This window comes from Pyxicephalus adspersus, chromosome 5 (genome assembly GCF_032062135.1).
Source record: "Pyxicephalus adspersus chromosome 5, UCB_Pads_2.0, whole genome shotgun sequence".
In the NCBI taxonomy this organism is placed as follows: domain Eukaryota; kingdom Metazoa; phylum Chordata; class Amphibia; order Anura; family Pyxicephalidae; genus Pyxicephalus; species Pyxicephalus adspersus.
The window spans coordinates 9,344,062-9,370,649 of record NC_092862.1 but is presented as its reverse complement, the minus strand read 5'-3'; the positions used below and the strand labels follow the sequence as shown (position 1 = coordinate 9,370,649).

Genomic DNA, 26,588 nt, shown 5'->3' with positions numbered 1-26,588 from the left:
TACTCATATTCTTAAACATACAGCAGGCAGTGACAACCATCTGCAGAGAACCTGTTAATAAAGTACACAGTGGGCATGGTTTCCATTGACTGGTGGTTTGCCGGGTGGTCCCATTGGCTTTTAGCTCATTGTTAAGGTGCACACAGTCCACAAACATTAGTTTGTTATGGTGAATTTAGTTAGCGTGGGTAGTTGGGTTTGGTGAATCAAATTTGAGCATCACTACTATAACCACATTTTAAAACCCATCTCTCGGCATTGCCATCCTATTCCCCTACTTTTCCACACTCTTTACCACTCTCTGTCATGTAACAATCTGTAATAGAAAAAAACACCTTCTGAAGATCCTGTACTCTGCTGGTTGCCACACCTGGAAGTGGCACTGGAGAGGGATACAGATGGCTGACAGCGAATGCTTAGTCCAGGATTTAAGGTATCTGTAGATTTTTTTTTTCCTTTGAGGGAGTGGTAGGGCACAAATGAGTAGTTGTGTTTGAAGTCATTAGAGAGGAAAAAGATTGGAGATATTCCTCCACAGTATGAGAGATTATTAATGACCACTTTGAATAGACGAAGAGGACGTAGGAGTTCTAAAAGGATAGTTACTGGAGTGCCAACCCCAGGTAATGAGTACTAATAAACAAAAGTAAGAAAACAGAAAGGGTTTTTAGGCAAAAACACAAATTATTTTACTGTGAAACCAATATATGGTAATAGGACATCAGTAATAAAATTACAATATTCAAACCTGAGCTTTGGTTTGGGCCCAATAAAGGGGCTGGACAAATTGCTACTATTTCACCAGAAAGTAGTTTATAAAGACTGTTTGTCCACACAAAGTCCAGACAATCAATTGCAGCTGTCCTTATGTCCCGTATGTCGCGTTTCGCCTTTAGAGTGGTTCCTCAGGGGTATTGCATGCAAGGCAAAGTCTGGATGAACAGTCAAAAACTTTATTCAGGTCCCTAACATGGATCCTAGGATATTCCTGGTGTGGGTTAGTGAGGAAATTACCAATCCATTCCTGGTGATGGCAGGAAGAGGTTAACAGACAGTCTAGCAGGTTACTTGGTCTCTGTGATCCTGAAAGCCTGCTAGACTGTAGACCTAGCAAACTGCTAGCCTATTTCTGCTTGCCCTTATTGTTAACCTAGTAAATTAGACATAGGGGAGCTTTTTAAGGCTGTCACAGTTTATCCTGACTATTATTACTATAAAACTGTATTTATATATTACCAACATATTATGCAGCGCTGTACAATAAATAGGGATAGCAAATAATGGAGAGATACAAGTGTTGGCACAGTAGGAGGAGCGGACCCCACCCAGGAAAGTTTACAAGCGAGTCTTTGACCTAAAAAAAAAAAGTATTCATAACCTATTTACTGCAAGTATAGAAAAATATATGTTGAACCTGATAGAAATCTGGTGGTGTCCTTGAAATTTCCTGTTCCCAGAACTAAAATTTTGGTTCAGGCCTTCCCTGTTTTTTTTAATGGACTACAGAGTACTTCCATGTACCAAAGATAAGGAGAGTAAATTTTCAGTAATCCTGTGTCAGGCTAACAATGTTGCTCCTCCATCAGTACTCCAGGGCAGTAAGCTGGGTGGGAAAAAGCTGTAGGTAGGTGGCCACCCCTCTATTTTGATCTAACTTTTCAGTAACCACCCAAAAACAATCGGCTAGTTACAGAAAAGTTCTGGTTGGTGCACCTGGCTATAAGGAGCTGGGGAGAACACTGCAGGGTGTCAATAGGAGGGGAATAAAGCCTCAGAAAGAAAAACAATCGAAACCACTGAAAACTGTTCTTGGGTTACAATTGGTTACACTTTTTTGAAGCACTCTGTACCACAAACAATTCTTTTTTTTTTATTTTTTTTTTAAATAAAATATACTAATTTTTTTTCAGTGCTACTCATCTCCTGCAGCATTTTTTGCAACCACATCGTGTCTACATGCATGGCATTTCTCAGGGCAGAATTTGTGACAACAGAGGACCTTTCTTGCTTAAAATATGGTGACAGGTTCGCAGTCATCAGACAAGGACTGAGTGTTGTCACCCTATTAGACAAGGACATTAGTGGGAAGAGCACCAGATATTATTTATTGAAAGCTCCATACTGAATATTACTTTCCAGATGACTTTAACTTACTAAAGCTTACATTGGATTTTGGTTAATGTTTTTTTTTTTTTTGTTTTTTCCTAAATATATTCTAACAAATAGATGCTATCTTTTGTGTCTGTGTATAGCCTTCCAAAATCTCTGGAGAAGCATGATAAAAACGTCTATTTCCTGACCAACAAAATAGCAGAATCCCTGGGTGGCAGTGGATATAGCGTGGAGAGACTGTCTGTCACCTACGTGCCCCAAGTGACAGGTAAGACTTGTTCCTGCTTCAGCGTTATATGGAAATGTGTACAGATGTATCCAGGCAGAACATTGACCAGCCACATACTGCATCCCCTTTTCAGCTTTAGAAAACCAAAACGCCTTTTGGGAATGCAAACTTTTATGGTGTTTCCATGCCTACACAATACCCAAAAGGGAAGAGAATTGCCTGCAGATTAGATTACCTTCCTGAAATATGAGAAATCTGTACAAGAGGCCAGCAGAGTAACATTTTAAGCCAACACATGATAACCAGTAACAAGACTTTTAGAGCAATAAATAATTGACTTTGGAATATATATATAAACAAAATTTATTTATACAAAATATATTAAAACACTTTTATTTATACAAAGCTTGTTGATTAAACCTGATTATGCATATTGTTTTGGTCTCCATGATTCCATTAGTTTATTTCCACATGTTTCGCAGGACCATATACCACTTCATCAGGAACATAATTCATATAACATGGTACAATATAATTTCCACAATAGGTAACAATCTATGTAAACAAATAACTCATATTAATGAAATAACATCATTTATATTTACTTACTTTACATTCACTTCAATTCATAATATATACAGAAAACCAAACGCCTTTTGGGAATGCAAACTTTTATGGTGTTTCCATGCCTACACAATACCCAAAAGGGAAGAGAATTGCCTACAGGATTCCCTCTTCAAATAAATTGAATTTCATAAAATAACATTTTAAGCCTTTAATATGGTGTATTCAAAGGAACTGGGCATAGATCCAAAGCTGGATAGTAGTTTTTAAAATCTGTAACTCTTTTTGGAGTTGTATGGAAAGCAAAACCACTACAGTTAACCAAAAGCTTTATTACAGATATTCCTAGGACTTCCTAAGGAGGGTTGGGAGTTGAGCAGTTACCTCTTTCCTTGGGCAGCTTCTAGTCTGAAGCTCTCCTTAAAGGTTGGAGGTGGCCTGTTAACAACCTCCTGTAAACTTGTTCAGTTTTGAATGAACATGGCACTGACTAGAAGTCTATGTTAAACCACACATAGATGCTATTCACACTAAGCAGGTGGTTCTGGCCCAGACCAGGTGTCTCCTGACAAGGAAAGTTCATCGACTGGATGGTTCAGTATGAATGTAATAAATATGAACCACCTGGTAATTAAGTTAAATCAAACCTACGGTTACCTATTAAATACAAATTTAAAACATATATGGGGAATTTCTTTCCAGCTAAAGGGTTTGTATTTCTGCCTTTTCAGTTCCAAGGTTAACAAAGCTGTTCAAAAACACAGCCAGTTAGTGACCTAACTTTTCTCTGCTGCAGTTTAGCGTGCAACCAGATCACCTCTTCACCAGGAGTTCATCCAATCCCGGCAAATACAGGGGAAGCCTATTTGTACATGCAAATCTTTAAAAACAAAATTGAATGGAAAGTTTGGAATTATTTTACACTATTGGGTTTGCATATTAGAAATAATAGCTTAGAAACCAAAGAAAATCTTATTCCAATAAAAAATGGTTGCCAAGCCTATCTGGTAAACACTATAAAAAGACAGAGGGGAAAGACGGCTTTTTTGTGGCACTAATAAAAAGATTTTCTTTTGGCACAAAAATGCCGTTTTTCCCTCTGTATTTTTATGAGGTTTGGATATTACTTCTTTTTCAGTGTTTTTTTTTTTTTAACCACTGACTTAAATAGAACACATCAGCAATTTCTTGTAACCTCTGAAGATGGGGGGATGGCTAATATGAAACTGATCTGATCTTTTATATGAGACTGCAACAGTTATTTTATGTTTGTGGCTGCCTTCAGTAAATTTAAGAGTAAAGCCATGCTGTGTCTGTGATCACCCTTTTATAAGATAATTAGAGCTGTGCCTTTTGTGTCCTCCCCTTTTCTTTAATAATAATTGGGAGTTAGAGAGCCATGTTGTGTATATCCCTTTATTCCCTTTTTAAAAGATAATTCAGAGCTGTGCTGGATCGCTCCCTGCCCCTTCTGTGAGCGCTGGCATACTGAGGAGGTTGTCTCAGAACGTTTAAAAACTCTGATAAGCCAAAAACTAAAACCACTAACATATGAGCTATATACCATTTAGGTATCTGGTTATAATAACAGAATTCAAGGGTAGAATATATTAGTCAGCAATTGCACAGTTGGTTCTGTGAAGGCAATGTGTTGGATGCAGTGGGCAAGTGTAATGATCTGAGTAACTTTGACAAGATAGTGATGGCTAGAGGACTCGGAGCATCTCCAAAATGGCCGGGTCTGTTGGGTGTTCCTGTCATACAGTGGTTAGTGCCTACCAAATGTCCAATGAAAGCTTACGAGTACTGGTCACAAGATGTTGGTGTCCAAAGTTCACTGATTTTTGGAAGGGGATTGGGGTTCTGTAGCCTCTTTGTTTCTATCCTACAGAAAAGTATGACACAAATTTCTAAAAAAGTTTATGCTGACCATGAAGGAAAAATGTGTTTCAGCCTACAGTTTATCTTGGCTTGCTGTGTATTGCAGACCAGTCAGAGCAACCATGTGGACTCCTGTCATTTGCCAAAAGTGCTTACAATGTGAGTGTCAAAATAGTAGCATGAAGGAAGGTGGCCTCTTCTGATGAATATTTTTTTTTTTTTATAGATCATGTGAGTGACCAGGAGCAAATTTGTCATTTACCTAGGAAGTAGATGGCAGCAGGTTGCACTGTATGAAGAAGGCAGCCCAGCAGAGACAGTGTGACTTTAAATCAGAAACAAACCTGTGATAAAAACAAAAAAAAATTGCGAGCAGGCAGATGTTTTTTTTGTTTCAGAAGAAACAGGTGATGCCCATTCTGCAATGAAACATATTTACCTGCCTGTTAGCAATTCTTGAGCAGCTTGGTGTACGATGCCAGGTATACCCCTTGCTGCTGGGAATGAATTAATTCTTCTGTGCATGTGTGAGAGTTACGTCTTTCTGGCCTAACCAATCAAGACTGAACCTGGACGAGGACTGGGTGAAGATATTGGCAATGGAGAGAGGAGAGGGAAGTGTATTTAAAATAAAAGTTTGCAAACAAGGAGGGAGGAGAGGGAAGTGTATTTAAAAATTTGCAAACAAGTAGGTAAGATTATTTTATTGCAGAAAGGACATTGCCTGTCTCTTCTTCAAAAAGGACCTGTCTGGTTGCATTTACTTATTTAACTTCAGTTCTACTTAAGCCATTTGCTGCTAACATCTTGAAGCCTTATATTATCTATCATATCAATATCTTCTGAGGTCTTTTGGAGTCTATTCTTTTTGGGTCAGAGCTGTATCGGCTGCACAAGTGGAGCGTACACAATATTAGGTTTTAATGATTTTGCAGATCGGTGAGCTGTTGTAGACATGGTAACTGCATAAACTGAATTAATTTCATCACATAAAAGGATGTTTTTGTTATGTGGCTGGTTCAGATGTAAAAAATGTCCTGTGATTTATTGCATTCCTGATTTCAGTTATCCTTACTTTTATTTAATATCCCATATTGAATATATTTGTGTATTTTTCAAATGCTCCTTACCTATTCATCCTCCTACCCCTCAGCAATGACCACTCCTTTAGGGGTCCGCTCTACACAAAAAGAATATTTCTGTTATTGGCATCACTTCTCTTATTGAGTTGGCTTCTTTTTGGAGCATAAACAATAAGAGATCCCTGCCATACCTCACATCAGTGTGTCTGCCCCCTTCCAGTCTACAACAGATCAATATTTGACTGTTTCAGCTGTGAACTTATGTCTCATTGGGGTTTCTGATTTAAATATAAAAAAACAATTGGAGATTACCTTCATCATCATCAACAAGTAGTGAAATATCTTTTTTGTGTAAACTGACCCTTTAATCCAATAATTTTTTTACCAAATCAAAAATTCTCTCCACTTTTCAATGTAGCTCTCTTTCCATCAGTCAAAAAAGCACGTAAAAGTCCATGTCGATCAAAAGGTAATCCGGCGCCTCCTAGACTGACCTAGTGTAGTCCTATTTCTGGTTGTAACTTGAATATTAAGTTGTGTGTTGGCTAAAGTAGTGTGTTAAGATTAGTCTAATGCAGAGAACAATACTAATCTAGTTCTGTAGTCACTAAGGAAATGTAGTTTGTCTAGAATGGTAGAAGATAACTATTTGTCCTTATTGCCTTCCGAGTTCAATCTGAACTCCGGGCAAACCAACAAATACAAAGTTGAAATGTGTACTGTATTATATCCCAAGATTCACCCAAATTTAACCCAAAATTCACACGTTTTGCTCTTTACATTCAAATAAGAACAAATTATCATAATTAAAATTTGACTCAAGCCTTAATTATGAATTAGTTAAATCCAATGTGTAAAAATGCACATTTTAGATAAACATTAGGTGAATCTTGAGCTAAAACATTTATAAATAGAGCTATACCTGCCTTTGGAACTGAAATACTGTTTTGCAAGTCTTGTGAGTCACACAGCCTGGACACTGTGTATAGCCAAGCAAGTGGATAATCCTGTTTCATGCTTTGCAGCTTCCTGTGTCACCACCACATATAGTTTTTGGTGCAATAATGTAAGTTGCATTAAAAATTATATTTTAATGAACAAGCAACTTTTTTGGTTCACTACTTAAGCTGCGTACACACGTGCAATTTTTGTCGTTGGAAAGGATCTTTCACAATCCTTTCCAACGACAAAGGACCACACGATGCATGAACGGTGCTGTACATACAGCACCGTTCTGCTCTATGGAGGCGGGGGGGGGGAGAACGACGGAGCGGCACCCTGCTGCGCGCTCTCCCCCTTCCCTTGCATTAGGGTCGTTCGTGGATCTGACACATCAATAGGTATTTCCTTTTTGCAACTTTCAGTGGTATATTTAGCAGACCACAGTGTTATTGCTTACATAGACTTTAGTAGTGTCACCTACCTGAAACCATGGCAGGAGGTATGTGAATCACAAGATTAGCTGAACATATGTATATCTCCTCTGCCAGGTAAGAAAGGTTGTGTATATTTATTCCAGGCATGTATCAATCTCTTAACCTGGATATCTGCTTTCAGTATCTCTTTATAGTTTTCATTCACTAATACATTTTCTGAAGTTAGGCATTTTCAATCACTGTTCACTGTGAAACATTGTGTCACTGAGCAAGCAGAGACGTTTTTTTCAGCTTCAGCTGAAATGGATCGAGGCAGTGTGAATTATTTAATGTGTAATCATGAAAACGCAATATGAAATCATTAATTTTCAAAGGGACATTTTCTTCTTTTTGCTGTAAGATGAAACACAGTTATTTTACAGTAGGTTGTAATCATCCAACCCTTGAATCCGGCTCTAGGCATGTCCTAGCTCTACAGCTGAGGTGGAACTCCATGTGCCTGCTTGGTGGCACTTGTCATTTTAAATGCACGTTTACAATTATATTATTTCAACCTGTAACCTCTCTCTTCTACATTTTCATTTTTGCTTTTTTTTTTTTTCCCTTATCCTTTTTTTGCTTTTTCTCATAATCATTTTTGCTTTGCACTTTTTTTTTCTGTTGATCAGTAAGATGTAGATAGGTTTCTTGCATGATTTATTTTAATATTTGCCAAACATTTTACAAACATCTACAAAGGTAGATCAGTCTTCATAATTCCCTTTTCTATCCAGCAAAATTATTTTTAGTAATATCCACTAAATCAAAATGTATTAAATATAAATGGCTAAAAAGGAAATAGGAACAGATCTCCTAAGCCTGGTGCTCACGCAGTGCTCCCTTACATAGTCTGTCTTTGGAGACCTGTCTCCCTACATTGGTGGTCAATGTGAAAAATGTCTCCTATATTCTAGGTCAGTGAGAAGAATTCTCTCCTTGCAAATACTGGTAACTTATCTGAGCGATGCTAGAGGATAAAGTGGTTTCTTGCAGTTTGTATTCTGCTAAGGCCAAAGTCACTTGAGACATCTGACACCAGGCTGGATTGACCAGGGAGGTCAATCCACCCCTCTTGAAGAAACTAATCTGGCAGGATCCGTGTGTCTCCAAGGAACCATAAGTGTCACTAGCATCATAACCCAAAGTGTGTTCCCTGTTTGTTTAGTGCCCTGGGTCCCAACACTGTAAATTGCCACCACTTTTTTTTTTTTGGCTTCTTCAGCAACCTCTAAATTCTTTGTTGCAATTCAAGATACTGCATCAAGTAAAGCTAACTCATGAGCTTCTCCTCTGCTCCTCTGCTGTGCCATTGCTGTGCCATTTCATATGGGGTCTGGGGAGGACATTTTGGAGAGGCAAGAGGGAATCTTTATTGTGGTCATATTAGCAGAGGCAAAGATTGTGTTTTTTATTGTTTTTGATAGTACAGCACAACATATAAACAATAAAGAATTCCCTGGGCTGAGAGTCACCTATGCAGTGCGCTTCCATCCTACTTAAAATAACTAATCCTGGATACTGGGCATTTATTAGTTTTAGATTATTAGATTTATAGTTAGCCACCCATACACCAACAACGCTACATGGACGTGGGGAAGGAGTCCTTAGTCCTATAAGTGATCTATTGATTTGGCTGGGTGAGCAACCAGTGCACCCAGCAGGGGACAGGCTATCTGATACAGAACTTCCATAAACCATCACTGCCTTGAGCACATAAAGAGGGCTTAGTTTGACTCATACTATCATACCATAATATATAATATACTCTCATCCAGTTAGTAAAATGTTTTTCACAGAGTGGCTTTGTGTGATCTGTTTTACTATGGCAACTTTTTAGATTATTAGTAGAATTAGTAGCATTTCTTGCACGGCAAAACCCCGGTTACACGTTAGGTGGCTTGAGCATAAGTTTGTGCTGTTTGCCAGAAGCCACAAGTAATTTTGTTTCCTTTTACTGTAAAAAATTAAGAATATTTTCTAATTTAAGTTTATGGTCAAATGATTGTTCCACTTAAGGTTGCCATTCTACCACTGCATGTAGAGCAGTTATTACGTAACACTGTGCACGGTTTGTGATAATTTTTTCTCCACTGTATATTTGCAGAACAAAATCTGGTAAGTACAAGCTGTAGAAGTAACATTACTGAATTCTCTGCAGATGTACAGATATATATTGAAGCAATCAATCAGCATTTACATAATTTCTTGTACCTTACTATACAGCATTTTTGTTCTTTAACCTGTTTAATAGACTTGTAGGTGTTTACTTGTTCTATGACTTCACATTTGGAAAAGTAAATTTGTGCCATGAGTACAAGCAGAAAGTTTGTCTTTTTAAGGGTATCACCTAAGCTCAAAATTATTTGCATTAATGGCTATGTTACAGCATTCTACTGCTTCAATAAGGTACCATGTTGTTGTCCCGAACTGAGAGAGTTCAGTTGCAAGCAGCTGCTGAACCCACATCCCAGCACTTACAAATGACCATTTTTGTTTTATCATGCTAATGATGTTATATATCAACAGATGAAGACCGATTATCCAGAAGAAAGAGCATAGTGGACACCATATCCATCCAGGTGGATATTATGACTGGAAACAACACAGAAGACAAGGTAACTCATAACATTATGACATATTGGCCTCTCCACATTGTATGGCAGGGTACTGCTCATGTGTGGTAAAGAATGCAGGCAGGGATGCCAGGATTGGTAAGAATCGTGGCAACCAAAGCTGGGCTACACATGCCCAACCCAGCTATTTTGACATTTTCTCGGTGCAAATGGGCAGGTAGAAGAGATTATTGTAGAAAGGAAATTGTCTGTCCCTTTTTGCAATAATGACTTGCCTGTTCAAGTACCTTTAAAAGTGAATTGTTAGTTCCACTATATAATGTATAGTAATAATATACTATAATATAATATATAATATACTATATAATGTATAGTATATAATGTATCCATTATATATACTATATAATGGATACTAGTACTATACAAGAAGTGAAAGTACTCAAATTTGACTTGGCATCAGTCTTGCACTCCCTGTACAGCCACGCTCAGAGGGAGGGAGAAGTAGCACAGGAAGCCAATCAGGTGCATACCAGCCCAAAGAGGATATTTATAGGAGTGAATGATAAGCTCATTTGTCATGCTACTTCTCTTTTTACTGTACCTTTGTAGGGTGTTTTGGAAGCAGAACAGACTCCAGTTGGTGTTCTGCAGTATGCATGAACTAGGATCATGATAAGAGAAAAGATTAGAGTGACAGAAAAATTCATAAGGGTGCTGATCTGCCTTTTTGGGAGGCAATGCCTAGTATTGTATAACCGAATGTATTCTAAGAATTCTCCAATAAAACGCAGTCTTGATTTCTGTGTTCCGAGGGTTTTTTCAAAACAGTGAGACTTTTCACTAATCGGACTCGCAGACTGCTATGAATCTTGTTAGAAAGTCTAAACCCTTTTTCAACTCTAAAGTATAAAGCAGAAAAGAAGGAAGGATTACGTATTTAGCTTGTAATCTATTTAGTTTAGCAACCAAAGCTCAAAATACCGACATTAGCAAAAAAGATATAAAGTTCCATGCCCAGACTGGGGTCCTAATGGATGAATGATGTTCACTATCCTGTAAAAGAATATCTATACTAATACTCTTAGAATTACATTTACTTCCTTTGGCACACCATATGAGTGGTTGGAAATTCCTAATTTCTGCTATTTCCCCTCAGGAAGCAATTTGCGAAATGCATTGGTAAACTAGGAATTTTTAAAGGATTCCAACTATGTTGCCACAGTTTGTTGCCTGAAAAGACTGATTCATGTCATTGCATTCCTGTACTCTGCTTGAGATATTTTGAAAATGTACAATAATCCCCATTTAATGTACAGCACTGTATAATATGTTGGCACTATATAAATATGGGTTATTATTAATATTAATAATAATTATATTGAATAAACCTTTTCATGTTCTTTGTATTTTTGTATGTAAATTTGTTATTTTGCCAACAACCCACAAACAAAACCCACTTTTCCATTAAGACCCCAGTCTGGGTGTGGGTCTTTATGTCTTCTTTGCCCTTTTCAACTCTAATGATCTTGACTGGAGTTCTGTTTTACCTACATTGACTGGAAATCTTACATCGTTATTGGTACCTATTGAAATACTTTTCAAAGTCTTACAATGATAAAATCAGTATTAAGAATGGTTTGTCAATATGATAAAATGTACAGCTTCCTTAACGGCCTTCTTCTTTATAGGTGAACACTGAAGAGATCACATTTGAATCATTGAAGAAGGCCATTGGTAAGATCACCTTTTTATACATAGCAGCCATTTTTCCAATACACAAAAAAAAAATATTAATTATTGAAAGTGATTTAAGAAAAATATTTGTTTGCACCGTAAGTTATTCTTTCCCCTACTCTATATGCCTTTAAAGTATTGTTTACACTCGGCATGGTTGATGATTTTGAATACGTGTACCAGAGGTTTCTTACATGAGCTATGCAATTTTTTTAGTGCCTTGGTTTGCTCTTTGTGACCAAAAAATGCCAAACACCATGCTAAAGATAACGGTAACCATAAAGAAAATAAATCAAATCACATACATGAAAGAAATGATAGGCTAATGAATCGAACATTAACATTCTGTTAAAAAAAAAAACATTAAGTGCAAGTAAGCTAGTGGAACATAAATAAAAAAAAAAAATCCCACTTACCTCTGCGGAACTCTTGATCCTTCCAGAGCGGTCCTTGATTTGGTCCTGCACCATTCTGGAATCCTCCTTTTGTCCCGGTGCAGAGGAAGCACCGGGCACCACCATATTCTTCCTGCTACGTCACCAGATCTCACACTGCGCAGGTGCGAGATTGGGTGACGTAGCCTGCCGAGAATAGAACCCTTTATTTATTTTTTTCAATGCCTAAATATCCCTGATCTCAGGCATGTGCAGAAGGAGCAGCCGGAAGCCTCCTGGGATATTTGACCCACCGGCCATGGGTAAAGACAGAAGATTTTTTTTTTTTTTTTTTTTAAAGCCGGGGAACAAAACCAAGAACATTTTACTTTTATATAAAGTAAAAAAATTGTGGCCACTTTAAGTGGGACAAGATTTCCTTGATCGAACAGCGATTACCTGATTGATTGTGATTGATTCTTATCCTAACCCACTCCATCAAGAACTATTTAAAAAGTTTGGCTATGCATACATTACATACATGTTAGCTGTGTGTTGTTGCAAGGACTGGATAAAGATTCCCTAAACTAGCAGAATTTTCTATTTTAGAAAGTGTTGTTGTATTTGGGGTTTACAAAAAAGTGGAAATATGCTTTGTGTGGTTTGAAGATATTACATGCAATTTTTTGTCTCTTCCAAACAGACAATACAGGAATGGAAGAGCAGGAAAAAGAGAAGAGGCGCCAGGTCATAGAAAAGTTTCAGAAAGCACCATTTGAGGAAATTGCTGCACAATGTGAATCTAAAGTGAGTGTTTATCTCTAGTTTGTGCTGACTTGGAGCTGATGTTACACTTTACAGGTCATCAACACACTGTGCAAAGGAGAATGAAGGAGACCTGAAAGCTGGGGCAAAGAGAAATAGCAATACCATTTACACCCTGGTACTTCAAATACAATGTTTCGTTGGGGGAATTTTGGTTTACAATACATACATATGGAAGCAGACAATGCCTGCTTAGCTCCTATTCTCTAGCATGGAGCAGATTTTTCCTCCAGGTTACTGTAATACTAGAAATAACTCTAAGGTTTACTGAATTAGATTTGAATACATTTTGTTACATAGTCACTGAAACATGAAATCTACAAAGAAAGTATATAGCCATAGTTAGTCTTGCTTGTCCTATAATGAGGTTTTTTTGTATGTGTCTAATCCTTTTCTCTTTGTGCACAGGCTAACATGCTACATGATAAACTGGCCCAGATTCTGGAGCTGACCATAAGGTAACATTTTATAATCTGATATTTGTTCTTGGTTTAACTATTTCCTGCTCATATTGTGGAGTTTATAGTTTTTGTAAAAAAAATCGTCCTAAAAATAGAAAGCAATACTAATTTATGTATGTACATACTTAATGGCAATGTATTAGAAGAACGAAAGGGGAAGTGTAAGGCTCTGAGCGACTTTGACTAAGAACAAATTGCGATGGTCAGACAACTGGGTCAGATCACCTCCAAAACAGCAGGTCTGGTGGGGTATTCAGTACTTAACTATCAAATCTGGTCCAATAAAGAACAAGCGAGGGACATGTGACTCTAGAGAATCTCCTGCTAACATTTTGGTGCCAGATACCACAGGAAGCACCAGTTTTGGTGTCCATTCCTCAATGGAACAGCCCTCCTTTGGGTAACACAAGGGAGTGCCTACACAATGTTATGCAGATCTGATCTGTGTGTATATCTGTGCTAAAATAATACTTGTTCCTTCCAGAAATACAGTGATATAGTAAGTCTTTTTGCCTGCAATCATTTCACTTAGCAGTGTTCTCCGATATCTTTGCAGACTATCGGCCTGGTTTATTAAAGCTTTCCAAGGCTGGAGAGGATACATTTTCATCAGTGAACCTGAATTTATTGAATCCTGGACCAGATCCAATCCAGGTTTCCTGGATCACACAGCTTCACTGATGAAAGTGTATCCTCTCCAGCTATGTAGAGCTTTAATAAATTAGGCCCTATAAAAGAACTCTATAGAACTCTAACACTATAGATTAGCTTTAGTAATTATGGGATATAATACATAATTAGGGATTGGTAAGTTTCAGAACATAAAAGAGAGACAAGTTCTTTTTTGTCGTCTCCATCATGAAGGCATCTCCTAACTCTTATGTCCTGCAATAGGACATAACTAGTCATACATAAACTGACATTCAGTTTATTTCCAGTTTAATTAGTTTGTTCAATATAAATATTGATTGGGAATTAAAAGTTCGTCAACACACTAGAAATGATGGGCTGTTGATGCTGAATATTTGTCATCAGTACTAATGTACATTAATCATTTTTTTTTGCCTCAGTTATTCTTGAAGATAAGTATATGTGCCTTTGCTCCAAAATGTAATGAACATGAGTTGATCAAGAGATCTCAAAAACCCAATGCTTGTATGAATAATTTTGATCCATTGATTATATGAATTGATCAATGAGATTGCGTGATGATGGTAATAGCTTTAATAACTTTAAAGGAAAACAATAGAACAAAAGATACCAATCTATTCCCTCTTCAATACAAGTTGTCACATTAACAAAGAAGTTCAGTTCTTTCTGTAGGAACACAGGCAGAAAAACTGATTGAACTTCCCACCCTTCCCTATTTCTTCAACCCTCAGGAAAAAAAAATCAATTTGACTAAAACTTTGCTCTGATTAAATGTTTTCATCTTTTTGTTTCAGGCCCCCACCCAGCCCTTCAGGAACAATCACCATCACAGCAGGACATGCCCAGTACCAGTCCGTTCCAGTGTACGAGATGAAGTTCCCGGATCTTTGCGTTTATTAAGCTGCAGGTCCCAGTTCATCCACCCAGGGGTCCTGCTGGTGTATTTGGGTTAGTTCAGCTTGTCCGTATTCAGACACTCCATCAGATCCATAAGGCAGGGACTTATAACTGTTACATAGCCGGCTGAGATTTGACCGATGTAAAAGACGAAGACTGTTTCTTACGGACACCAAAAAGCGAATCACTTAAAATGTGCACAAATTCTGAATTGTTGGTGTGTAATTGTTGAAGCTGGGAAGGATGACAATGACAGCTTTGTGAAGTAGGAGTCTGGTGCTGTTTTTTGCTTCCAGCTTGTATTAAAGAGAACATGTCAGCTGTTAAAAAAAGAAATGCAAAAATTCTCATCTGTGAACATGGTTGCATTTTGCTACCAGGAGTTCACCATAGAGCCTCACCTGCTGGAACTAAGACCCAGCCACCAGCAGCCCTAACAAGACAGACCCCTTAGTAGTCACTGAGGCAGTCTCATTGATCAGTGCTTCAGTAGGTGGGGCTGAGCACAAGGGGGGGGCAAATATAAATCGGGAAGGAACCCCTTTGTTTTAACTAATGCCAGAATGAAATGAACTCACAGAAGAGGCTAAACTCTACTTTTAAAACTTTACATGGCTGACCGGTTCCCTTTTACGAGCTAAGCCCACTCAAATCCTATATTTCCATTTTGGGTGACGCTCATTGGCTGAGTTATCCACTGCCTGTCCTTTGGTAGCGCTAGAGGTGAGGTCCACCTGCGAAAACATGAAGTAAAATGGTAGCGTCTTACTTTTTTTCTGCATTCCTAATTTGTATGTAATTTTTTAAGGTCACTTTTAATTACGAAGTTGCATTTTGGGAATATTATGCCATGTTATACCGATGTCTGCATCCAACATGGCAGGGTATGGTTTTTCTGTGTCAACTGACCTACAGACGACACTGCAGAGCACAATTACTAAACTACATTACCAGTGTTGTAGGCACACGTAAGGTGCAAATATAGTGTCCTTACCTGTATGTGTCGATAATGACACGTTATACATGGAAATAAAACATATTTTAGACTTCATTTCTTTATTTTTACACACTTACCTGATCACATTCACTTAGATATTTAAAAAAATAAAAAGGTTGTAATATAGATTTACATGGCTCAGTGGAGAATGCAGTGAAGAATGAGATTCCTTGATCATGCTCACCACAAAATAACCGCAAGTGTTAGCTAGTGAATGACTCCTACTGCCGATACCTACCCAAAATGAAATATTGGTTGTCAGTAGACTGACTAATTAAAGCTGAAATCCGGGCTAAACAAATACAAAATACAAGAGCCATGTGTAGTCTTACTTGAATCACCGTGTGCTTTGTGTATTCCTTCCAGATTGTGATACATTTTAATCAATTGTGACCATTTTCCTGTAATAAAGACCGTGACTGCTGCAGGAAGGCTGGTAAATAAGTAACTACATGATTCCTCCCACAGCTCTGGTCTGCACAGAGTTTTTATAATAGTGGTTGTGTCATTGCTGCTTTAACAAGTAAAATCTGGATTGTGCTATGGAATTTGGGGAACACAACCCCTGTGGCTGTTGTGAATTGTAAGTTTGTGTCTGGAGTTCAGCTTTAGAATATTGTATCTTTTATCTTTTTTTTTATTGTATTTTTCTTTTAAGTGTATCTACTAGTACATCCAGTCTTGTGTTTAAAATAGAACTCCAGTCAAATGTTTTAAAGTTTTGGTTTAAATATGGAAGAATCAGAACATCTGTCAGGTTTTTATTGAAGTTGACTTCCCCTACTGGGAACAAGACGGCAATGGATCCAACTTTACTTTTATAGCAGCGTTTAGGACCTCTGCCAGTTTTTTTGTTGCTGTCTTTTAGTGTTAAAAAATTTTTCTTTTGTTTGCATCACTAAGACAGTAATTGGTGGGAAATCTAATGGGGGTCAGAGAGCAGTTAGAACCTGACAAATGTTCCACTTTTCCCTAATCTGTCCATACCAGTATTGGTTTTAAAAATACTTTTTCTCCCAGCTGCAGAATCTCTTAGCCTTTAGCTGACCTTGTTCTACCTCTGTGACTTGGGAAAGAAAGGAAAGCCAGATCAAATGTTGAAGAATATTTCATCATAAAATATCATATAGGAATCTAGTACGTGTGCGCGCCAGATCCCAGGTTCAAGCACACAGTCATATGAGTGATTTTTTTTTTTTTTTTTTTTAATGTCTTCTTATTTGCAGTCAGTCATTGTGAAGGCTGCGATTCCAGCTTTCTACCCATTAGAAAACTCCATGTCCCGTGATTCCTTGCATTGTTTACCATGAATGTGGGTGTTTACTTTTGTAGTCACAACTCTGTACAGTACAATGGGGTGGCTACAATTGAAGACATTCTGAACGGAGGATAAATTGTAGCCAAAGGCATTAACTATATACGCTTCTCTGCAAATGAATGATTGGGGCCTAGATAAACATATATATTTTTAGAACAGGATTAATTCATGTATCAATAGGTCATAAAACATATATGATTTATATGAAAATAAATTCTGTTTTAAAAAAGGGTTCCACTCGCCTATTGGAATAAGCCTCTAGAGTGGTCTTTCCTAACTGTTATAACATGGGGGGAAAACTCTGGAAATACCTTTTAAGTTCCAGGGACCCCCTGCTAATATTACTATATCCACAGCTTACAATATGGTGGTCAGTAGGAAACATTCATCCTACAATGCTGGCCATTGGGAAGAATGTCCTTCTTTCCGATGGCCAAAAAAGATCATTGATATCAGTGGTAACTGACCTGACAGTCACAAACTGCTCATTGCTCGATGAACCCCCAGTTATTTCTGGACACGAACCCTGGTTGAGAAACACTGGTATAGACCATCAATTCAAGCAAATTTGCTAATAAATCCATTCAACTTTCTTGATAGCCTTTTGGGACTTTGAAGGCTTTTTTAGGTTTCATTCTATATTCTGATTGTGTTTAGAGCAATGGATCTTACCAAAGAACGTTTCCTTTAGATGTGCATGCTTCAAAGAATAATTTGCTACTTCCTGCCATGAGTGGTTTGGCATCTCAATGAACCCCAGAGATGCAGTATATTCTTTATTATAAAACTGGGGTAAATTGCAGCACCTTTTCCACCTATCTAGATTTTTTTTTTTACATGCACTCAAATACTTACCAGTAGGCTGTTAAATATAAAGAGGATCCTATCTTGTTTTTTTTTTTTTTTTTATAATCACAAAGGTGGCTTTAAAGTTTACAGAGACAGCTAACCAGAGAAGTCTGCAGCTGGATAGAAAAAAAAAACAATTAATGGGAAAAGGAGAAAGATCATTTTAGTTTTTCTTATTCTACATTGTTCTAAATTCCTTTTTTTTATGTTTTGACCATTTTGTTCATGTTTATGCATTAAAATATTGAACTTTTTTTTAAATGAAGTAAAAAATTATTTTACACAAATTTAAAGCAGTCATATATAGAGTGATTTTTCAACGCAATACAATCAATTGGAGTATCTTTTGCAAAGGGTGGGTTTTAGGGTAGGGCACGCTGGACAGGTGGCCATGGTCCCCAACTTTTCCAGGACAACAGTTGGCAGAATGGACCTGATATAAATCTCTTCAAAGCTGGAGAAGATACTTTCATCAGTGATATTGGGTAATCCAGCAAACATGGAATGGATCTGATCAATGATTTAAAACAATTGTTAACAAATATCAAATAACTTTGAAGAAATCCATTGCAGGTTTGCTGTATCACTCGCTTTACTGATGAAAGTGTATCCTCTCCAGCATCGGAGAGCTTTATTATATCTGGCCCAATGACTGGGGTTGCCGTCTGCTGGAATGCTGTGCATTTGGAGCCCCTACTTTAAATTTGTCCAGCGACCCATTTTGTCTCATCATCCTTTGCATTTGCTGTACTCATTTATGCAAGGGAATGACATGTGATTGACCTATTGGGGGGCTTCTTCAAAAGTGCTTGATCTACACTGGTTGGACTTTAGAAGAATCTCCATAATCTTTGAAAGATTGTTCCTATAATACCATGACCAAAGACACCATTTTATTTACAGTGCTGAGATGTAATTATGGGGAATATAGGCCAAAGCTCGGGCTAATTTTTGTTTGGCAGTCTTGAGAAGATTTCCTTGCATTTCCTGTCTTAATCACAGCGTTGATGGGTAGCTTCGCCATCTGAGAAAGAAGCAGCAGCAATGAACATACCCCATATCTCTTGTTTTTTATTCTGGTGTCAGAGCACAGGAAGTGATGGTAAATCAACCAAACTTTGGCACAATACACAATTTAATATAACAGGTTTTACTGGAGTTTGACATTAAATAGGCTGTGACAGACTAAATGCACTTTTTCTGGCACCAAGTGACAGTTTTATGCAAGGAATAATGGCACTAAGAAGTCCTGGTAGAACCTGATTATGCTTGTTTTTCTTCAGTATATATTGTATTATGATAAAAGTAAAAATAACCATAATAAAACAAGCAAGCTGCATGTAATCTGATGCTCCAGGAACTCACTGCTGCCCTCTGTATGGCTGGTTTCTTTTCTGCAGTAGCTTCTGGCAGCCTCTTCTTCCTCTCTCTTGAGTTTGTTATAATTGATCAATGCCCATGCTTGGTATTAGGCAGATGTAGAGATGTGTGAACAGTTTAAAAAACACTTTGATGAGCAAAGCACACATCCCCGGTTGTCACTTTACCCTCATGGGGTCTCACAGGACTGTTTACATAATTATCTTTTAAATGTTGAGTTTATGTTTGCTGATTGGGAAAGTGACTTGCTTGTCTCCGTTATGGTCAGATCTGTCCATGTCTGTCAGTATATGTTTGAGATGGTTTCAGATCTTTAACACTGCATCATGCAAACCATTTTAAGTTACCTCATTTCTGCATTGACAGATCACTGCTATAGTGCTGGTTATGGAATGAATATCTATGGAATGTTTTGCACTATTGCTATTCTAAAGGAAAGAGGTAAACATGGTCTACCTACTCACAATTGGAGGCCATTCAGTAATTTATAGCCCTCAGCATATTTAGGTTAAGTTCAGACGGGCAGTGAGGAAGCAGTGTGAACTGTGTCTGTGCTTAAGAAACTACATATAGCCTCCAACTTGCAACTACTATTATGAATGTGGGCAGCAGCAAGCAGTTCAATACCATGCACAGTCAAATGTTGAAAAGCTGGTCCATTAGAAACCACAGGTGCCAACCACCTGGAGCTGCCTGGGAATACCCACGAATGCCCGCCTGAACATAGCTCTAGGGTTTGTGTCTCTGGCCATGGTTTTCCTGCATTCGACATTCATTTGCAACTTACCCCAAATGCAAATCTCCTTGAATTTAAATGAGCTGTACATATGACAGTTCAGAGGCCATCTTTGTATAGTGCTTCTTTGGATGCAGCATCTCCTATTAAGCTGCATTTGAACTAAAGTAAAATTCAGCCCTTTTTTGCATTTTTAATTTGGATCCAAAGGAAAAAACAGCATTTGATACAAGTGCCCATGGACACAGACTAAAAGCAGAATGCTATAAAACAGCCTCTTTTATAGAGAACCTTTAAAAATGTATACCAATAATATTTGTTGAAAGAGAGTTGAATTTATTGAACACAACCGGCACTTTAAGTAAAAGATGGAGGAGCTTCGGAATCTCTAAGGGACTTTGTTTGCATAACTGGTAGCTTGAGCATTATGTTAAGCAGTTGTAAGCGGGACTTTTTCCCCTTATATTAGAACTGATAGAATTCCTCAATGTATTTACTAAAGGGAAGAAAACAAAATACCATGCCTCTCAATGCCAACTGTCTGTGTGTTGAAAGCCCCCTTTGTTTGAAACCGGACCTGGTACCACTTGCAGTCCAGCTGTTAAAGTGCATCCAGGTGTCCTAAGAATAGAGAAGCGTGATTTACATCCCCTGTACCACCTTCTACTGGCAAATATATACAATGAACAAATGCCAGCCAAGCGAAGGACAGTTCTAGATAAGTGATTTATGAGTTACCGAAACACTGTGTTTCTTTGAGATGTAAATAGCTTAGCTTTAAAAGTTATACCTGTAATTTGTACCCAACAGCAGAAGCCATTTTGTAAGCTGGAGCCGGCCCTCACCCTTCAAACACCTCTTACAAAAGGGCCAATGACTGCATCCCACAAAATGGGCAACTCTTGTGGGTCTAATCATTGGGTACGCTTGGCAAAAAAGAAGAATAAAGTATACGTTTGCACATTTTTGTTATATAACGTGTCCAATGTAAATAGGCTATGTGATAATAGGAAGAACAAATGTTGTGTCTCTTTAATTTACTTAGTACGACATGTGTTGTCTCTTTGTTCTAGGATGACATGGACACAACTTGCGCTACATACTGCCATAATATTCCATGACAATCAAATGACCCCAGTACAGTATATGATGTTAAAAAGGTGTTCTCCCCTAGTCCCTTTTAGCCGGGCACACCACCCGGCACTTTTAAGTAACCACCCGGCTGTTTTTGTGCAGTTATGGGAATGGGAAAGTTGGGTCATAATACAGGGGCATACTGAGGGGGCAGGCATTAGAAAATTTGAGCATAGTATAGGGGATCAGTAAAAAGTTAACAGAATTAAAGGGGTTACTGTATTCCTATGGCAACATCACCGAGGAACGGTAAATTAGTTATGTGTTGACCCTACTACGTTTTTGACCACCCACCTACAGCTTCCAGCCCGGTTAAAAAAAATTATATAGGGAGAACACTGAAGAGAGATTTATACAGTTGCTATTGGCAGCTAAAACCTTCATTAATAGAACTCGTAAGTAAGGCACAACATTGTAGCATATGCCATCCTGATATATCCGTAACCTAGTGAGTAATTCTGTTAACTGGTTTGACACCGCGCTTTTGCAGTCGTGTTTCACTTCTAGTGCGTGAGCGTTATACCTTTTTGCCAAGTGCCGTTAGTTTTTATGCGCTTTCTGTACAGTGTACACTCCATTTTGTAGTAGAATTGTATGCCGACTTAGAAAATTATTTTTTATGAATATTAGCTTAATGAACGTTGATATATAGTTTCCAGCTCTTCATTAGTTAGAAGGGTTAGATATATTTTCTATACAAAGCTCATTATATTTACAATCATGTGTGTAGAACATACATGTCTGCCCTCCGTGATAACATGTTGCTGCTTTTTAAAAAAGTTTTTACTTAGAACGTATATTAAATGTCTAGTCAGTTTCAAGTGGTAACACCGAGGCTTGAGCACAGTCTATTGAATTGCAAGATACTGGTGACAACACAGAGGCCTCCCAAGAAAAGAAAATTTACTTTTCACCTTTTTGGGGCTTTAGAAGCCTCACATGTTCCCAGCAAATCGACACATTTGAAAAAACGGCTGCCCGCCTGTCTTTTCCCAGCCTTTTTCAAAAATTATGAATATTAGACGTGACAGCGAATTGTCAGCTTTGTAATTAGTATTAATCACCTGTCTTGTTACATGCTGTAACATATTGGGCCTGATTTGTCAAAGCTCTCCAAGGCTGGAGAGAATACACTTTCATCAGTGAAGCTGGGTGATCCAGCAAACCTGGAATGGATTTCCCAAAAGTCATTAGCTATTTGTTTGCAAATGTTTTCAGTCTGCGGATGAGGAAGGCCATCTTCACAGAAGTCCACCATGGAGCCTGTGGCAAAGATGGTGCCTTCCGAGGATGCCGTAATGACAGGTCCTGGACTTGTCATCGCTGTAGGGCGGCTGTACACAGGTAAATATGTGCCATTTTCAACAGGTATTCTGTGCATACTTGCTGATTATGGCAGAACCTCACCATTCATCAACAAGTTTAGTTCTGCTGTAATGGAAAGAACTGTTAATGTTATTTTAAAGAAGCTGCTAATAGGCTGTCAGCAAGTTTCAAGTAGTACTGAGATTTACTAAAGCCTTCTAGCATCAAGTCATCTCATAGGAGGATACAGGGCTATCAAAAGCTGTAAGACTTCAATTGACCTGAGATGCAGTTGGGGTGGTTCTGCTTTATTACAAGGAGGGAAATTAGACCCAGAGAGCTGTGTCGATGAGCCTTCCAGCTCATCTTTTATATTGCATTAGCAAAAAACATTTAATTCCCTACACATGTCTAAAAATCTTGTATACCAACAGGCAAAGTTTTGAGCAATTCCTATGTTCTATGCAGGTCCTAAATACCATTTGCAGAGTAGATTCATTCACAGCCTTAGTAAGAGAGGTGGCATAGCTTCATTAGAACTTTAGAAAAAAAATTGCACTGTGGTTGGCACTGATGATTTAACTATCATGGAATCCTATGCTTCCTTGGGTTAGTGTGAGATTCCATTTGTAACACTGTGGAACTAAAAAGCAATATATTTAACACTTCACATGCACACAAATATTAATATATTTAAAGACTATTTAAAGCCCAACTAAATTTTCAGTTCAAAATTAGCTAACTTCACCCCCACCAGTGCATTGAAAAAAAAGGGGAGTTTTAGTGTTTATTTCCCTTAGTAAGCAGCCACTCCCTAAGTCGAAAAGCTTGTACGCTGCCAGAATTCAGGAGCCTGTGTTCTTGGGAAGCAGTGGTCCCTTTGTAGAGATCCAGCACATGCTGGTAATTTCAGCATCATCTCTCCAGGCAGTAGGTACTGTGAGCATTTCTAACTGAAAAGGTATACCTTTAAAACGTTGGAAGTCATGCCTCTGCAAAGAGACCACTGCTTCTTCATAGGCATCAAGGGTAATTTTCGGCAACAAGGGAAGGAGTGGCTGCTTTCTAAAACAAACTTTGCATACATTTTGGAAAAAAATATTTGGTTAATTTAAACTGAAGTACAGACATTAGGTCCCAAAATAATGCAGAGAAGGAGGAAGGTTTGAGGTGGAGCCATTGTTTTTGGTATTAACGATTATTGGATTAAGCACATTGAGAAGCTGTTTCATCTATGCATGGTAGGTTCATTACATTTTTTAGCTGTGTTTTACATGTTCTTTGAAGTTGCAGGAAATAAAATATTTTCTAGTGTTCCAGAAGACAGGGAGGATCAGGGCCTTTGTAGCCTCTTGTTTGCCTGGCCCATAGATTGGTTGCATTTGTATGTGTGGGGTTATTGCAGATGCAGCGATCTTAATTGTCATTCAGCATCCCACATAGAAAAGCTATAGGGCTTAGGTATAGGTGACCAGCCATGGTGATGGTGGCTTTATCAGTCATATCATCACCTCTTCAATATACCCTTCACCCATGATAATACAAAAAGGTCAAAAACTTCTATCATTTCACATACACAGCCCCAAACTGGACTTCTATCCAGTTCATTTTTTAATGGACAAAGGGTGATGTGCCCATAATGCTTGAATTTATTGTAAGGGAGCAGAGATAAAATCCTGTCATTCCCATAATGAATTATGTGTAAGTTGCTATTTGTCATAATGTTTGTTAGGTTTCGGCATTTCTTGAACACATTGGTAGCAGCTGTAGTACAACAGCGGTCTTCCAACCTACAATCCCTTCTGCCTAAAGTTGGTCATACCGCCAGATTTAGATTTACAAATACCTTTGCATCAGTTAAACAATCTTGTCATATAGACCGTTACTTTATTTAGTTGTAGGCAATTTCGGATATGTGAAAAGGCCATTGGTCTAAAGAAGTTTAGGACATTTTCATCTTTGTTTGAGGTATATCAGTTCATGGTATCCTAATGCTATCCCAATGTAATACTGAAAACAATGGGAGTATCCACTGTACAGAGGCTTTTAACGGTGTGTGAAGCCACATACACATAATAATTGGAGCACTCGCTGTACAGGGACACTCATGAAAAAGTGAGAATCTCCTCTAGAGAGACACTTGTGCCAATTGGAGTACCCACTATACAGACAGTTGTAACAATGGAAGCAACTATTGTACAGACACACTCGTAACAAAGGAAGAACCAACCATGTAGAGAGACTTTTACCGATGAGAGCACCCATTTGTACAGGCAGTTATAACAATAGAAGCACCTATTGTACAGACACTCTTATACCGTATTAATGGAAGCGTCCATTGAACAGAGACTGTCCTAACAAAGGAAGAACCAAAGGTAGAGAGAGATTTGTGACAATAGAAACAGCCTCTGTACAAAGACACTTGTAACAATGGGAGCACCTACTGTTAATAGACACCTGAAACAATGGGAGCACCTACTATACAAACATGCTCATAATAATGGGAACACTCTGTATGTAGATACAAATTGCAATGCACCAATTGCATCCATTTTACAGAGATTTAAACTGTATACCATTCAAAATTACTTATGTCCAATCCATGGAAATGGTAAGTATCTGGCATAAAAAACATACTTGTAATGATCTGTCTAATAATTTTATGAAGATGTTAATAGCATAGTGAGCACATATGGTGCTTAGTGCTACGGTAGTAGTTTTAAAAGCACCCTTGATGTGGAAAATACTGGGCATCTTCTACTGACAGAGCTTGTAAACGTTGGGCCTGTGCAGATGCCGAGAGATGCCCATTACACTGTGAGAATCTTTTTTTACTTAATTATATGATAAAGCTTAATTATTTTTGGGCTTTGATAATCTTTTCTGCATACATCATACAAAGAAACTCATAGCTACCCAATTTGCATCCTAGCTACCCAATTTGCATCCAGGGTAAAAGGCCATCAGTACTTTGACTGAAAAGGTGAGTGCCATTCTACTGGCCTTTACCTATTTACCTAAGTTATAGCCTGTGGATGTCCAAATAGAATGGGAACACACCTAAAGGGAAAGGGGATCAGGGAATTTTAAAACCCAACCCTTGGTTCTTTTAGTGCCCATACATAACTGCAACCATTGTGGTCCCCATAGGTAGTCACAATCTATATTCTTGGGAGGCAAAAACAAATAAATGTAGTGGTTGTCAGATTCAAAGTTTTGTCCAGAGTGTGCGCATGCATTCTCTAATTTTAAAGCGTAAATACTGTGTTTTTGTTTCATAGCTGTAAGGTTGTATTTTAAATATGAAACTGTGTTTTAATTTGTTGTTTAAAATGTTTCAGTTCCAAGAAAATGTTGCAAATGTTTATTTCTGAAAATTGCATTGTGCTCTTTTTTTTTTAATCTGTGTTTTATAGAATGTAAAAGTCATTTCATGATATCATGGTGTAATCTAAATTAAAGCAATTAAACATGAGTTTCTGGTTTCTGTGTTCTTCATTGTTTTTCTTGTTAAGATGCGCCATAAAAGTATGTAGCAGTTGATTGTAATTCTGAAGCTCGAGATAATGGTAAAGGCTCAGCAAGTCACAGCAAGGAGCTATAGGCTAGAAAAAGTCTACAGAGAGCAGGAGAGGAGTGGAGAAGGTACGTTCGTGTGCAAATTATGAAAGCTGGCAGTTTGTGCATGAGAGGAGTGCCGAAAGGGTAGGACAACAGGCAATATGTGCTGGAGAGGAATGTAAAACATATGACAGCTGGGATTATGCAAAGGGTATTGGAGTGGGCAGTATGTTCAGTGTGGAGGGCATAAGTATAAATATTCAGGCAGGAGGAGGGTGTGAATGCAGGCAGTATGTGCAGGAGAGGGATGGAAAAGGATATAGTAGCAGTAGGTTTAGGAAATTAATGTATAGGTTTTGAGGTCAGTATGACAGCAGGCCTTTGTGTGCAAGAAAGGTGTCTGAGAATATGACAACTTGCAGAATGTGCAGAAGAGAATGTGTTTATCAGTAAGGAAAAGTACGGTACACATATCAGATGGAAATCTAAAGTTTACAATAGTCCTCTGAC

The 26,588-nt window shown here is 38.0% G+C and overlaps 1 protein-coding gene across 1 annotated transcript in view; it reads left to right on the top strand.

Annotated features, from left to right (window-relative positions):
* EFR3A (EFR3 homolog A) overlaps positions 1–25,992 on the top strand; it is a 63,631-nt gene extending 37,639 nt beyond the window's left edge. Inside the window, exons 12-18 of the mRNA XM_072413230.1 lie at positions 2,253–2,380; positions 6,287–6,337; positions 9,810–9,898; positions 11,545–11,590; positions 12,668–12,771; positions 13,198–13,247; positions 14,696–25,992. Of these exons, the coding sequence (XP_072269331.1) occupies positions 2,253–2,380; positions 6,287–6,337; positions 9,810–9,898; positions 11,545–11,590; positions 12,668–12,771; positions 13,198–13,247; positions 14,696–14,801 (574 nt within the window). The 3' untranslated portion in view covers positions 14,802–25,992. The remainder of the gene's footprint in view (positions 1–2,252; positions 2,381–6,286; positions 6,338–9,809; positions 9,899–11,544; positions 11,591–12,667; positions 12,772–13,197; positions 13,248–14,695) is intronic.
* Positions 25,993–26,588: the final 596 nt, after the last annotated feature.